This window comes from Seriola lalandi, unplaced genomic scaffold (genome assembly GCF_002814215.2).
Source record: "Seriola lalandi dorsalis isolate HSWRI2012SDOR001 ecotype SW California unplaced genomic scaffold, Sedor1 jcf7180002054949, whole genome shotgun sequence".
In the NCBI taxonomy this organism is placed as follows: domain Eukaryota; kingdom Metazoa; phylum Chordata; class Actinopteri; order Carangiformes; family Carangidae; genus Seriola; species Seriola lalandi.
In genome coordinates this window covers 2,825,958-2,839,678 of record NW_019525500.1, presented here as the reverse complement: position 1 = coordinate 2,839,678, position 13,721 = coordinate 2,825,958, and the positions used below count along the sequence as shown (strand labels likewise).

The following is a 13,721-nucleotide window of genomic DNA, read 5'->3' as shown; positions in this document are numbered from 1 at the left end:
TCTTGTTGAAAGTTAGTTAAAATGTTAACAAACCGATGAATCACCTGACTAATCACATAACTACTTAACAATTGTAAAGTTATTCCATTGAACAGTCTCTGAACAGTCTGAAAATGACTTGTTAATAATTACAGGTTATTTTCATCACTGATGAATCTGAATATTTTTTCCAATTATTTATAGTTGAGTGTTCATAAGCTGTAGCTGATGGATTTATCGAATTGTTTTATTATGAATGCTCTATAGATATGTTATTAACCATTATTAAGAACAAGTTTGGGTTGACATAAAAAAAAATCCTTTCATTATTCAGTGGTCAAGGATTCTCACTTTCAAATAAGTAATTAACTCTACAGTTATAAGGACAAACAAGTCATTAATAAAAGGCTTTAATCATCTGAAAAAATAAGTGGTCAGTGGGAATTGGAAACCAAAGCCTTCTTATTAATTGTTTATAAGTGATCTATAAGCATTAGTAAATTAAACATGAATAAAGACATTTGTTACATTTAAAAAAAAAAACTTTAACAAGATGATGAAGTTCCCAGAACCAAAACTGCTTTTTTATGACCAACAGTCCAAAATGCAAAAACTTTCAGAGTACAATGATACAAAACAGAAAAAGCTGCAAATTCTCATAACAAATGTTTGCCATTTTACTAAATGATTAATCTATAATAGGAATATCTTAATTTCAATTGACTAATCAATTGAACTGAGTGACTGGTCGTTTCAGCAGTAGTTATTTTAATATGACTGGATTCTTTGAAAGCACGTAGCGTAAAAATATATAGTGATTATTGGGCCTCATAAGGACCAGGCTGACAACTGGTAGGACTGATCACATCGTTTATCGTCATTTTAACTGTCAAACCGCTTTTTAAACTGATAGGCGCATGTAAGGGGAGTAAAATAAACATTCAGTTTTCAAATACAACAACAAACTGTTGCTGATGTGTTAATGAAGCATGGTACTCCACCAATGAGCCCATTGTGTGATAAAACAAACCCCAGTGAGTGTGTTCAGATTGTCACCTGTGGCGAATCTCTTCTTGACTAGTGACATGCGGTAGCGGCTGCCCACCAGCTCCACGTCCATGCCCGACAGCGACGCCCCGGAGCCCACAAACTGGACAGCCAGGCTGGGTGGAGGGCCACGGGGAACCTCCAGGCACTGCCAGCTGGCACACAGAGTCCCTGAGCCTGGGACACCGCCGACAGGCAGAGACACAGATACGAGACAGAGATGAATTCACAGCAGTGATAAGAGAGAGATCATGAATGCAGTGGCTGTTTTTTTAACACTGATAAATTGTTAATTCTCACAAACAACATCATTGCTAAGTGGGCTGGCAGCCTCTCCCTGCACTTCACACAGCTCTTTACAATGTGAACAACCAGCTCATATTTTATAGTGCAGGATTATTTTATGATTACTTTATGATGTACTTGGTACAACCAGTGAAATGTTTGAAGGACTTTGAGAAGAAATATCTTGAAAAATGTGGGACACTGTGAGTAAAGTATCAGTCTTTCCAACAGTGGTCTCATTTGTTTAAAGTAAGTAGTTCTTGATCCTACACATAGCAGCTCTACGTTGATGAACAGGAGTTAATGAGTTACGCAAATGTTTGGAGAATAAAGTGCTCAGAAAAGTGAAACTTTACATATTCAGTGCCAACAGGGCAAACTGCGTCTGCTGAGGAGACTGTATGATATGATCAAAAGCTCCAGAACTGATACTAAATGGACCTTGTGGTGAGATAGTTTTAGAACTAAACGTCATTTGAAAAACAGCATCTGTTACAAGGTGATTGTGATTTTTTTTTTTTAAGGTATTTTGCAACTACATCTTTCAAAAACATAAATAAATAAATAAACAAAAATAGTAACCAATCCCAGTAAACCGATACTTGTCCTCCAGGGGAACATGGAAAGACGGAGGAGCAGCTCTATTCATTCAAAAAAGAAAAAAAAAGAAAAAAAAAGGAAATGATGCTTAAAAACATACAATCAAATATTTGTTTTTAAGAAGAGAATAGGATATCAAATTGGTGTGATGCTGATCTTTAGTATATTTATTGCCACAATAACCCTCCAGCTACAATAGGCAGACTGGGTTAGGGTAACGCCTCAGTTTCCAGCTGTAAATCCCCATCACCACAAGGTGTATTTAAAATAATGTGAAAAATTGTCGGCAGACAGAGACAAATAATAGAGGAATAGTTGACTTCTGCAACTCAAAATGGTGTTAGTACGAATGCAAACTTGGCTGAATAAGGAGAAGAGATGAAGCCCAAATGCTGCTAAATCCAGGATTTTGTGTCTTGTATGGATTTCCATGGTCTCCACAGCCACTGTGTTTTTTTCTGCAGTGAAATACTAATTCCATGAAGCCATGTTGATCTCTAAGGGCTGCGATGAAGGGGTGCACGAGTTCATCTGATGGTGCTGTGATGGCACGTCAGACAAAAAAGACTGGGAACCACAAGTCTAGGCTAAAAAAGGACAAAACCTCTTAGATAAGTTTTTCAGATATCTAGATTACATCAGCACTTGGGCAGCAGTGTCAGCAGCAACATTACATTTAAATCCAGTTAAGACCCCACTTCGCACAAACATCAGTCATACACAATCCTGACACCTATACTATTAACTTTCAAACAAATGTATCTTCAAAAATGTTTTATGTTGCTGTGACTTATCATATACTCAAAAGAGGAAGATGAGGACAAATGCTGATGAATGTAGAGGATGAATTACTGAACGACTTTGTTTCTAGGCATCATTAAGGTCAGAAACATCTCCTCCAATACGGCTGCCTTCGTTTACAAGACGCCCAGTAAAATAAATTAATCACAGACTCAACACTGTCAGACATTATTCATTATATAAAGCTGCACTTTTAACATTTTAGTATTAAAAAGGAAACAAGCTTGCAGGAAAACAGTATTTCGGATGGGACAGGGAGGAGTTATGGTGACCTTTCAGTGCTTTTGTCGCCGGCTCATAAACCAGAGAAGTCCTCCAACTATAAACGTTTTCAAGCTTTACCATCTCATCCATCACTGACAGCTACGAACAGTTCCTCTTTCCTCTGCTCTCCAACCGTGTAGCTTCGCACTAAGGTAATAATATATCATTAAATGAAAAATAAAAAGAAGAAATGTGGGTGTCTCGCACAAAGAAGCACATAGGTGATTTAATTTTAGCCTTTTCTCTCTTAAATTAGAGCCGTTATAATCTTCTGTGACATGCCGTCTCTTCTCTGTGCACCATTAAGGTCATGAAATATGAGCAACAATCAGCTTGACACAAAATAATTTTTCAGGCCTGTCTTTTATACGAGTGCAGCATTCAGAGGCACCTCCAACTCATTTTGTTCACCTCGACAAGGCTGAGGAGAGCAGCTGCCACCTTCAGATGCTAATGTTAGAAAAAAAAAAAAACATTCGCCTTCAGATTTCAGCTTTTTAAAAAGACAAGGATGTGGAGCGCTGAGTGAGATCTCTTTACGTAACGCTTAAATACTCCTTTCGACATTTTTCTGACTGTAGAGATTGTGAAGCCGGCGAGAAGGCGATGGAGTAGAAAAATCTGGCACTAATTTCAACGAGAAGGCAAATATAAGGATCAGATGGCTGCTGATGAGAGACACAAAACAAGCTGAAGCTGTCAGGCAGATATATGTCAAGCTACTGGTGTGGAAATGTTTCCTCGCTCCTCAATGAACATTTTATTATTAAAAGTTCCTTCAAAAATAAGCGTTAGAGCTTTAAAGCTGCAGAGCTCTGACCTTTGCTGTGATTGGTCGGGGAGAGGTTGGGAAGTTTCCACAGAAGCCGCCTTTCTTCAGTGTTCCTGTCGAAGCAAATAAATAAAGTCAGTGAGGCTTGATCTGCTCCTTAATCTCCACCCTTTGACTTCCATTAAATTTTCTCCTGTTATCCATCACAGTCCTCCGTTATTTTGTTTATTTAATCTATAAAATGTTAAAAAGAGTTTTGTCTGGTCATTGCCCCAAAATCCAAAGATATTCAATATTAGTGATGTTGCACAGAAAAAAAGTAGAGAAGCTGAAAACAACAAAATTCCAATTCACATGTCCTCAGTCTCTCTTTCCCTTACAACAACGCTGAAATAATGAACTGATTAGCTAATTAACTTAACTACAAGGTTTTATTTTAGCCTTACAAAATTCCTCTTGATTAAATTTATCATGTAAATAACAGAGCAGAGCTACACTGGTCACAAGTGACTGAAGATTAACGGTCAAAAGAAACTGATTATCATCCCTCCATCATCACTGCTCACCAGGATGCCGGCGGCTGGCACTGCAGGTCAGTGGCGGTGTGGTCTAATGGCAGCAGCACCTGGACAGCGGTGAGCTGGGTGGAGGGTGCAGTGGCGGGGCAGCAGTGATAATCCAGGGACACTCGGGTCACTGTGCCGCTCCGCTGGCACTCGGCCGACAGCAGGAGAGGAGCCCGACCCGGGTCCTGAGACGACACCTGAGCGATAAAGAAAAGAAATGATATACTGTATATATGTAAAGAGAAATAAAGAGTCCATGGGAAGTTTGATGTCATCTTAAAGGGCAACTTAAAAAGTCTTTTAGTCCGAGCACAGAGGGTCAGGTGAACATGCAGAAATGTAAAATCTGTCTACAGGGAAACATAAAATTCAAAGGATATGAAGAATAAGGTTTCCTATAATAAATGAGAAGTGAATAAAGATTCACTATGGCTGAAAATTATGCTTTTTATTCATTTTCCCTACAGTTACTACCAAATTAAACAGTTCTTTGCAGGAAAATGCAAATTGCTTTTAATTAGGAAATTATTCAGAAATGATAGACCAGTAAAATAAAGGGTCGGTATTCTTTATTTAAGTTAGAAAAGTTTAAATTTACACCAACATCAAAGTTACCTGAAGGAAAATGTGGCTATGATGAGAGTAGGAATACCCATTGTAAACTCTGACCTGATACTTTAGCAGGCCGACGTTGTAATAAGAGGCCTGGGGGTTGAGTTCAGCTTCTCTCTGCAGGTAGATCTGCAGAGCCTGCATGTTGAACCAGAAGTCTCTGGTGTCTGGGTCACTCTGAGACGGATCACTGTGGAGACACAGTGACAGAAGGATGGTAAAGATTTTTACACAGGAATAGATCGGTTTGTGCTGCAAACTACAGACAGTCAAAGCTGACCTGTAGAGCAGCTTTTGATTCGGAAGGAAGTGATCGATCCTCGATATGTTGACCAGTCTGAAGCTCAGAACGGGAACGTTGGGGTTGGCTGTGAAAATCCTGGTGATGCCTGCTGGGAAGGACATCGTCAGGTCGCCAGTGATCTTCACCAAACAGCTGGAGAAAGCAAGAAAAGCAAAAACAAGGTTCAAAAATACAGTTCATTTTTCTTACTCTTTGAACAAGCACCCATCAAATCATCACATCTATCAGTAACAACAAAGAAGACACCAGAACTTTATTACATTTGTAAAAAGTAGCATCATGCTAACCGGTTGTGCTGTCCACCTTTGAAGTAAGCATTGATATACTCAGTTATGGCTGCTGCCACCGGCCAGGCCTCCTGTGTGCTCAGGGAAATGGGACTGGGACCTCTCGACAGGTGCACTGTGGAGAACAAATGTGATAATCCTGAGTCATGCTGCTAATGAACTGTACTGAGTTTTACATGAATCATAAGTCACATTTAAAAGGAATAGTTTGACATTTTGGGTTATATACTTACCTTCTTGCAGAAAGTTAGATGAGAAGATCAGCAGCAGGTTATCTTAGCTTAGCTTAGCTTAGCATAAAGACTGGAAATAGCGCCAGCTAGCCTGGCTCTGTCCAAAGGTAACAAAACCCACTTAGCAGCACCTCATACGAATGTACAGGCTAGCTGTGGTGTAACTTTTATGTGCTGAGGCTTACACTGCCTTTGTTGGTGCTCCTGGTGCTGGTAGGGTAGTGGTGAGGCTTGTCCTGGCCTGGCAGGACTGGGAGCTCGGTTCTGACCCCCCCACTCTCCGTCTCTGGCCTGAGGCCCCCACTCACTGGGACTGGAGGAGGAGGAGGAGGTGAGGGAAGGGCTGGGCTCCGGCAGTGGGGAGGAGCACAGGGATCGGGACTGAGACAGACAGAGACGAAGCTGGGTCAATATTGACACTATGGACTTAAATTTCATGAATAGAGTCATGAGAAGATTTAAAAAAAAAAAAAAAAAAAAAAAAAAAAAAAAAATCTAAATATGAAGAGAAAACGAATTTATTAAATTATTGCTGGATACTCACCCTCTCACAGCCACTGAGTCGGGCTGAAGTCCTCTTGGCCCGGGTCGCTCTCTGAGGAGCAGCTGCGACCACTTCAGACGTGTCCTGTCTGAAGCTGTGCTTGGACCCTTCCAAAGACACAGACAGAGACAGAAAAAGATGGAAAATGACTCGAGAGCCGATCTAAATCACACAATAAAACAGGAGTATGAGAGGCGGCGTACTCCAAAATCAGTCAGTAATTGTGCTCAGAACAGCCGGCGACAAGCTGGAAGTCCCACACTGCCAAAACAAGCTGGCACCAAACCTAATAACATTTTATTTGTATTGGTTTAATTGAGGGATTTAACATCTTGTTTGTGTCTGATGATTCTTCAGAGATATTCCTCTCTTGTGATCACTTGTACTTGCATTATTAATAACATTGCAGGTCAGATGAAGGTCATTAATGAACTGATCGACAGTGTGCAGGAGTATTTGCTCCTTTCACAGTCAGTTTTTGTTTTGTAAATAAGACTTTTCTGATGGTAGTAGCAATTTTTGTAGTAACTGTTAATTCTCACGAGAAAAATAATTAGGGAATAAAAACATTGACACACAAAAAATGAACTACATCTATGTATCTATATGATTTATAACTTTACTCCCAGTCCAGTTACTAAAAATTAATCCATACTTTTCAACCAATCAGAATCAAGAATACTGTGGCTGCAGTATAAATAAATGTAGTAGTAAGTATAAAACAGCAAAATAGAAATACTACAGTTAAGTACAAGTACCTCAAAGCTGTACTTGAGTACAGTACTTCAGAACTTGAATATTTTAATTGATTGTGCTGACCATACCTCAAGCTACTATTTGAGACTGCTATCATTTGCTTTTATATGAGAATAAAAACCGAAATGCCTTAGTACCCTTGTGGGAGCTGACACAGGGAATCTGAGTGTTGAGATCCAAGCAGTCCTGGTCTTTGTCTGTTGAAAAACACAGATCCTCCTGTGGGCCTGAATGCCTCGTGAGCGGAGGGGCGTTCCTGCGTGGCTCACTTTCTGATGATCGATGTTTTCTCCTCTCCCCTCCTGCCCCTCCCTCTCCTTTCCCTCCTCCTTCCTGTGTTTTGGAGCTGCCCAGGGCTCCAGAGACGCTCTCACTAAACGGGTTGTGGACAGAGTTCCAGTGCATCAGCTCCTTCTTTGTCTGGGCTGTGGGTAAAGAGCTTGAATTTGCATCGAGTGCCAGTCTATTGCTGTTGACAGGGCCAGCAGCCACATTGCTGCTGCTGCCGCTGTGTGGAGGGATTAATCCAGCGGCCGCAGCCAGAGACGACTGGTGCGTTGGGCTGCCAATCATCGTGATCGCAAACGGGTCATCGGAGGAAATGGGCGGTGGCAGGCTGCGGTCTCGTTTCCTGTCTCTGTCTTTTCGGTTGGAGGAAGATGACGAGGAGGAGGAGGATGTTGGGAGTGTCTTAGTGTCTGTGAGATTGATGGAGAACGGGTCCCCTCGCACCTCCATCCCCCTGCCCTCCTGGTTTGGGCGAGGCGGCGGGCGCGCCCAAGCATCAGACAGGTTTAAGGTCTCCTGGGTGACAGTCCTCTCAAACGCAGCGAGGAAGGGGTCCTCAGGGGGGATGTGTTTACAGTTCCACACCGACGACTCCATCTCAGGCGGGGGGAGGGTCTGAGAGAAAGCAGGAAACTGCATTGATGAGGGGTCCATATCTGGGGGGACCCGAGAGGGACGTGAAGGGGCGATGGACCAGGTGCTGGCAGGGTCATCCTGTAGGTGAGGGCTGCGACCAGGGGAGGGGTCACGGAAAGCAGAGAGGAAAGGGTCCACAGGTCGCCCCAGTGTTTGAGTCTGTTCTTTACTCTGTGACACAGGAGGCCATGCTGCCCAACCCACCGGCTCGGGGGAGGGCCCAAGGGGCTGATGGGAGGGTGAGTCCAGGCCAGAGTCTTCGACATTCTCAGGAGAGGATGAGTCAGACGAGAAAGCAGCATCTGAAACGCACATTAAACGTATTAAAGAATATCAATACAGTAAATCAGAGGTTTTAAACACCAGCGGGAAAACAAGAACTCATAAAAGTGTAATTAGACTTTAATCATCTGCAGTGAAGAATCCAACTTTCAGGACAAAGAGGAACTCATTACCACACAGCATCAACCTTATTTTTCCATATCGGGCGAAATATAAGTAAATATTTCTGTCTGGATATTACATGTGAAAAAGTGGGGACTGTGTTTAATTCAAGGAAGAGACATCTGCATATTCAGAAAAGCAGGTTTTTATCTTTGAATGGAGCAAGAACTAAAAAGCTCAAGAAGCCAGTGTGAAGGAAGAGACCTCCACATCAACATCCTTGACAACATGTCAGCCAGCTACCGTCTCAACTTCACTTCTCCTTCACAGTAATTTCTTTCATTAACCTGCAGGTTAGAAATGTTGTTAACCAGTGTTCTCTTCAGCTGGACCCATGACCTCTCCTACACACTCTCCCCTTTCCACAGCCCACCGCCTCGAGTCATCTCAGGGAGGCTTGGATTTAAGAAACTGGTTGTGGTGAGCAGACGAACAGGCTCAAAGGCTGCTCCGTTAAATGCTGGACTTCAGCTAGTGCAGGTCTCATTTTTCAAAGACTAGATTTATTATGATCCTCCCTTTGGTTTCAGCTATTAACTGTGGCAAATGTAAATCAGGTGAGCGCATCCTGACTCATCTTTTCTGGGCTTGACGTCAAGTAAAAGAAAAAAAAATATGTTGCTGGAGAAAAGAGGAGATGGAAAGAATTCCTGCAGACCCTATCTAAAAAAGTTTTTTTGGGGTTGAAAAAATTATGTAATCTTTGTCCTAATAAGATGCTTGAAAAATAAGACTGTGTAATAAAGATGAAAATGCAACAATTATCTACCAGAAAGGTTCAGACATCTATAAATGAAACTAGTATGAGCACAAGTTTACAAAAAATATTTTTAACACAGCAACTTCTCTTACATTCAGAAACACCAAACACGCTCTGCTCTCTGAGTTGTTCCCGACCATCAAAGCTTTTGGACTTGAAAGCTGACTCCAGCGGAGGCCCGAACAGACTGTCTGAACCTGATGCTGTCGAGCTCAACCTGCAGAGAGCAGGGAACAAACAAGAGAAAAATCAGGGGGAGCGGAGGAGTGATGAGAAAAGGAGGGAAAGGGAGAACAGAAGTGTGGGTGTAAGTGAGAGAAGAGGAAACTGGGGAATTGTGAAGGATGGAGGAAGATGGAGCGCAGAGGGAGAGTGTGTAACTGTGTGTAGAAAAGAATTGTTTGTCATACTGTAGGTGATCTGGTGTTTTTGCAGGTCCCTTGTCTCGTGTATTTGAACTGGGACAACACAGATTTTTGTATTATATCTTGTACATAATATTTTGACAAACACAAATTCTATCTTTAAAATAGCTGAAAATAACCTGCTCTCTTTATATATGAAATTACAGTACATGGTGAAAAGTATGTGATGTGACGCGATACAATACAAATGTAATGTCAAATGTAGGCTGAGGTAAGTTCATCCATTATAAAATTGTTCATAGATATTGTTTTACAGCTTTGAAATTGTTTGAAATGGGCTTCACCCAGGACAATGAATGTTGGAAATGTAACAGGAAGTGGGCATATTTGTACAGTGGGATCGTCCCCTGGTATTATAGAATGAAAAAAGCTTGAAGAGTGGCTGAAACAACTCCTATCACACCCCCCGCCCCCCACCGCTCTGTCTGTTAGGGGAAAAATCTCTGGTAGAGTTTGGGCTGGCAGTAAGAGGTTTTATTGTAGCAGCCAGGCTTATTTTAAGTAACTAGAAGAGCCCATGTGGACCACAGAGTTTAAACTCATGACTGATCTGGTATCATTTTCTGACATCCATTAAGGGTGCAACATCTTGGAGAGGGTAAAGTGTGCTAATTAACAGAATATAAAGGTATAATGGGGTTCTGGGGTAATAAAAATTTAAATTTTAACAAACATCATGTTATAACTTCTCCTATGAAGACATATGTTTTATCATTATAACTGTGTTTTACTATATTGTCATCCATTATCTGTTTATACAGCAGCCTCCACTTATAGGTGGAGGAGTTACAGTTTTGAACAAATACACTAATCAACACATTTATCTGATTAACCACATTATAGTGTCTTATAAATGTTTATATAGAGCTTATAAAACCTAAATCAAGGGACCATATGTATTTGGTATTGTTTCTCTTTAAAAAAACAACTAAAATCAAGTATGTTGTTGCTCTGCCAGGAAATGGTTAAAATACACCGTCCCACCCACAGGACACCTTGGCCTTGGTAGTGCTACTTCAGCTGTGTTTTGGTCTGTGCTGGAATTAGTCTTCACTCAATCTTAACAAATTATACATTGTCTGAAAGCTCTACATCTCGTTTCTATCTGTGCAAAGTATTTTAAGATCCACATATCACAACAGCTGTTGACACAGAACTGGTTCAGACTTATGGCAGGTATGACTACAGGCCTATTATTCTCTTTTTATGCCAAAAAAAAAGACAAGGTAAAAAAACTCATAATTTCTACCATGTTGTGCCTCTGTAACTTTGGTTCAGTATCATTCTGACTTTCTGGTTGTAAAATTTAAAAAGTTACCTTTACCTTTTGATCAAAAGGTTTGAACAACAGTAACCTGTTTATTCTAGGCACACTGTTTTCCAGCTTGTGTGCAGAAATGTGTTTGGTAACAAGGAAAGAGCAGTGAGAGCAATATGGTGATGCGGGTAACACCAGACGCGCCAAAAATAAAACATGGATGATGACATTGGAAAGGTTGTGAGGTGGAAACCTGAAGAGCTTCAAACCGCTGAAAAGGCCACTGATGACGCAATTTGACATCTAAATATGTCTCTCTCTGCACCTCTCAGAGACAGATGAAGAAGAGGGAAGAAAGATGACATGAAGGGCAGAGACATCTCACCTGCTGTGATCAGGACTGGAGGTGGACCTGCGTAGGCCCTCCTGCTCTCCATCTGTAGAGAGGCAACACACACACATACACACACACACACACACACACACACACACACACACACACACACACACACACACACACACACACACACACACACACACACACACACACACACACAATGAGACAGAGGACGCTCCCTAATCAGGACTAATCAGCAGAACGGTGTTCTTCATCAGGGTGCTGAGGGGAGGCCGGGATGGACTGAGACAAGATGACATGAGGGAAAACCCATCAGCCATTACCTTCTCTTTGATAAATACCAGCAATTAGCCCGGTCTCACTCAGCTCCAGCCACCGCTGCTGCTGTCACTGCAGAATAACCGCTTTAATCAGATGCTCATTGTTAATCTTGTCGACTCCAGATTTAAGAGAGAGAGAGAGAGAGAGAGAGTCCCCGCTGTTGTGAGGCAGCAGGTTGTAGCCTCCGACTCCAGCCTAACCCTCTGGCAACTAATGAACCTGTCGCTGATAAAACATGTTCTGGAGCACGAGCACAGGGCCGGGTGTGACTGTGGTTGTTCATGCAAGGTCAGCCAATGAAGAGATTTGCCGTCTGAGGGAAACACAGGAGCTATACAGGCTGAAGGCAGAGAGTTGCTGCACTGAGACATCTGCACCTCACTGATGGTACTAACGTGGCTCAGTGTGGTTTACACCCTTTTCAGATTACAACCACAAAAAAAAAAAGGGATAGTAACTTTATTACCCCCATTGCAGGTATAAATGCACAACACGACAGACTCTAACCTTTAATTTTTATTGCTGTAGCACCAATCAATACAAATACTAAATGAGGGCTGCAACTACCAATTATTTTCACTAATCTGCTGATCACTTTCTCCATTAATAGATTAATCTTTTGGTCTATGGATTGTGAGAAAATAGTGATGTATTTCCTTGATCCAAAGCCTAAATATATTGAATTTAAATATTTCACATATTTCCTTTAAAAGGGATTAATTGATTATCAAAATAGCAGCCTTCTATTGACTAATCGACTAATCAACTAATCGTTTCTACTCAAAAATAGAGAGGTTTCAAAAAAGGAAAGTAGAGACAAACCATTGAACCAAAAAAAAAACAGGCAGATAAGTCAATATGGAGAAGGAAAGACTGATGTCAGACTCACCCCTGTGGGAAGTAGCCTCGCCTTCTTCCGATCGACCTCCTGCAGTACTTGAGTTTCCTGCAGAGACGCAACAGAAGACAACAGCTTTCAGAAGTCTGTAGTCAAGCACACAACACAGAGACTACAGCAGACTCAATGTTTCCCATCACTTTATGTGCCAGGAAAGAGATTTGCTGCACTTGTGCACTGAAAACTCCAAAAAGCAGAAACTTACTGGAGAGATGCCGCTTGACTGATACCTGAAAGTCAGAGGGGGGGACACATTTGGTCAACACAGTGGACAGATTTAAAGAATTTGTCAACAAATCCCATGGGAAGACCACAAAAAATAATGCACTAGTTGGTCCCTTAATAATTTCCAGCTTGTCTATCCTAGCCATGGTACTCAAGCCCATTGGTTCCAACTGATGAAGACAGAAAACAGCTGGGCAATGTAGTTTTCAGTCAGTCAAACAGGAGTAAGCAGTGCATTTGTTGGAGGCTATTTTCAGAGGCATATTAACATCCATTTGGATCAGTAGTGCTTACAGCAGCAGTGCGGTGTATGTGGGGTTGTGTTCAAAATAAAGTGCAGAGCCCATGTTCAATATAATGAAGGAACATGTCACCCAGTGCAATAATGTGGCTCACTGATGTGCTTTTAATAGTTTCTGCACAGCGATGATGCTCTATGGTACAGAATAAGTTCATTGCTGGTTTCGGTCTTTTCATGGGATTTGATGACAACCTTAACCTCATTCATTCAAATATAAATAATTATTTTGCACATTAATCGACATTGATATTACTGGGGTGAGCTCAACAGCTAATTTGTACCTGAAGTCCCAACATGATAAAGTTATACTGAAAATAAAAGAGGTAAAAAAAACTGGAGGAAATGTAACACAACATCTATTCTAGCAATCTTAAACTAACAAAACAGTCAGACAAGTATGAAACACTACAAACAAGTTAATCTTCCTCCAGCCTGGGGGAAAAAAAAACATGTCTTCAGAGGAATCCTGAAAAACAGAGACCAAAACAAACACAACCTGTTGCCGTACACCTCGGTTGGGCGGCAGGGTGAGCGCCCCCACGGTGGCCTTCAGCTCCTTCTCAGTGGCGGCGGAGTTGCTACGATTGCTGCTGGCGACCGGTCGGATCTGGATGTGGAACTTTTTGGGCTCCTCGTCATCAAAATCTGAATCACTAGAGTAGAAGTTGTTGTCCTTCTCATCAGAGCAGCGTGAGAGAGAGAGAGAGCGGGGTCAAGGACAACAAGCTTTTTCTGCAAACAGCGATGAAGAGGTGAT

General features: G+C 41.6%; 1 protein-coding gene across 1 annotated transcript in view; it reads right to left on the bottom strand.

The window, feature by feature from the left end:
• The window catches only part of fcho1 (FCH and mu domain containing endocytic adaptor 1), a 62,009-nt gene that overhangs the window by 855 nt on the left and 47,433 nt on the right, over positions 1–13,721 (bottom strand). The window contains exons 13-26 of the mRNA XM_023394516.2: positions 13,461–13,654; positions 12,644–12,668; positions 12,430–12,486; positions 11,247–11,298; positions 9,271–9,395; positions 7,188–8,276; positions 6,295–6,401; positions 5,936–6,131; positions 5,518–5,632; positions 5,207–5,362; positions 4,984–5,116; positions 4,315–4,511; positions 3,797–3,861; positions 1,036–1,203 (exon numbers count right to left, since the gene is read on the bottom strand). Of these exons, the coding sequence (XP_023250284.1) occupies positions 1,036–1,203; positions 3,797–3,861; positions 4,315–4,511; positions 4,984–5,116; positions 5,207–5,362; positions 5,518–5,632; positions 5,936–6,131; positions 6,295–6,401; positions 7,188–8,276; positions 9,271–9,395; positions 11,247–11,298; positions 12,430–12,486; positions 12,644–12,668; positions 13,461–13,654 (2,679 nt within the window). The remainder of the gene's footprint in view (positions 1–1,035; positions 1,204–3,796; positions 3,862–4,314; positions 4,512–4,983; positions 5,117–5,206; positions 5,363–5,517; positions 5,633–5,935; positions 6,132–6,294; positions 6,402–7,187; positions 8,277–9,270; positions 9,396–11,246; positions 11,299–12,429; positions 12,487–12,643; positions 12,669–13,460; positions 13,655–13,721) is intronic.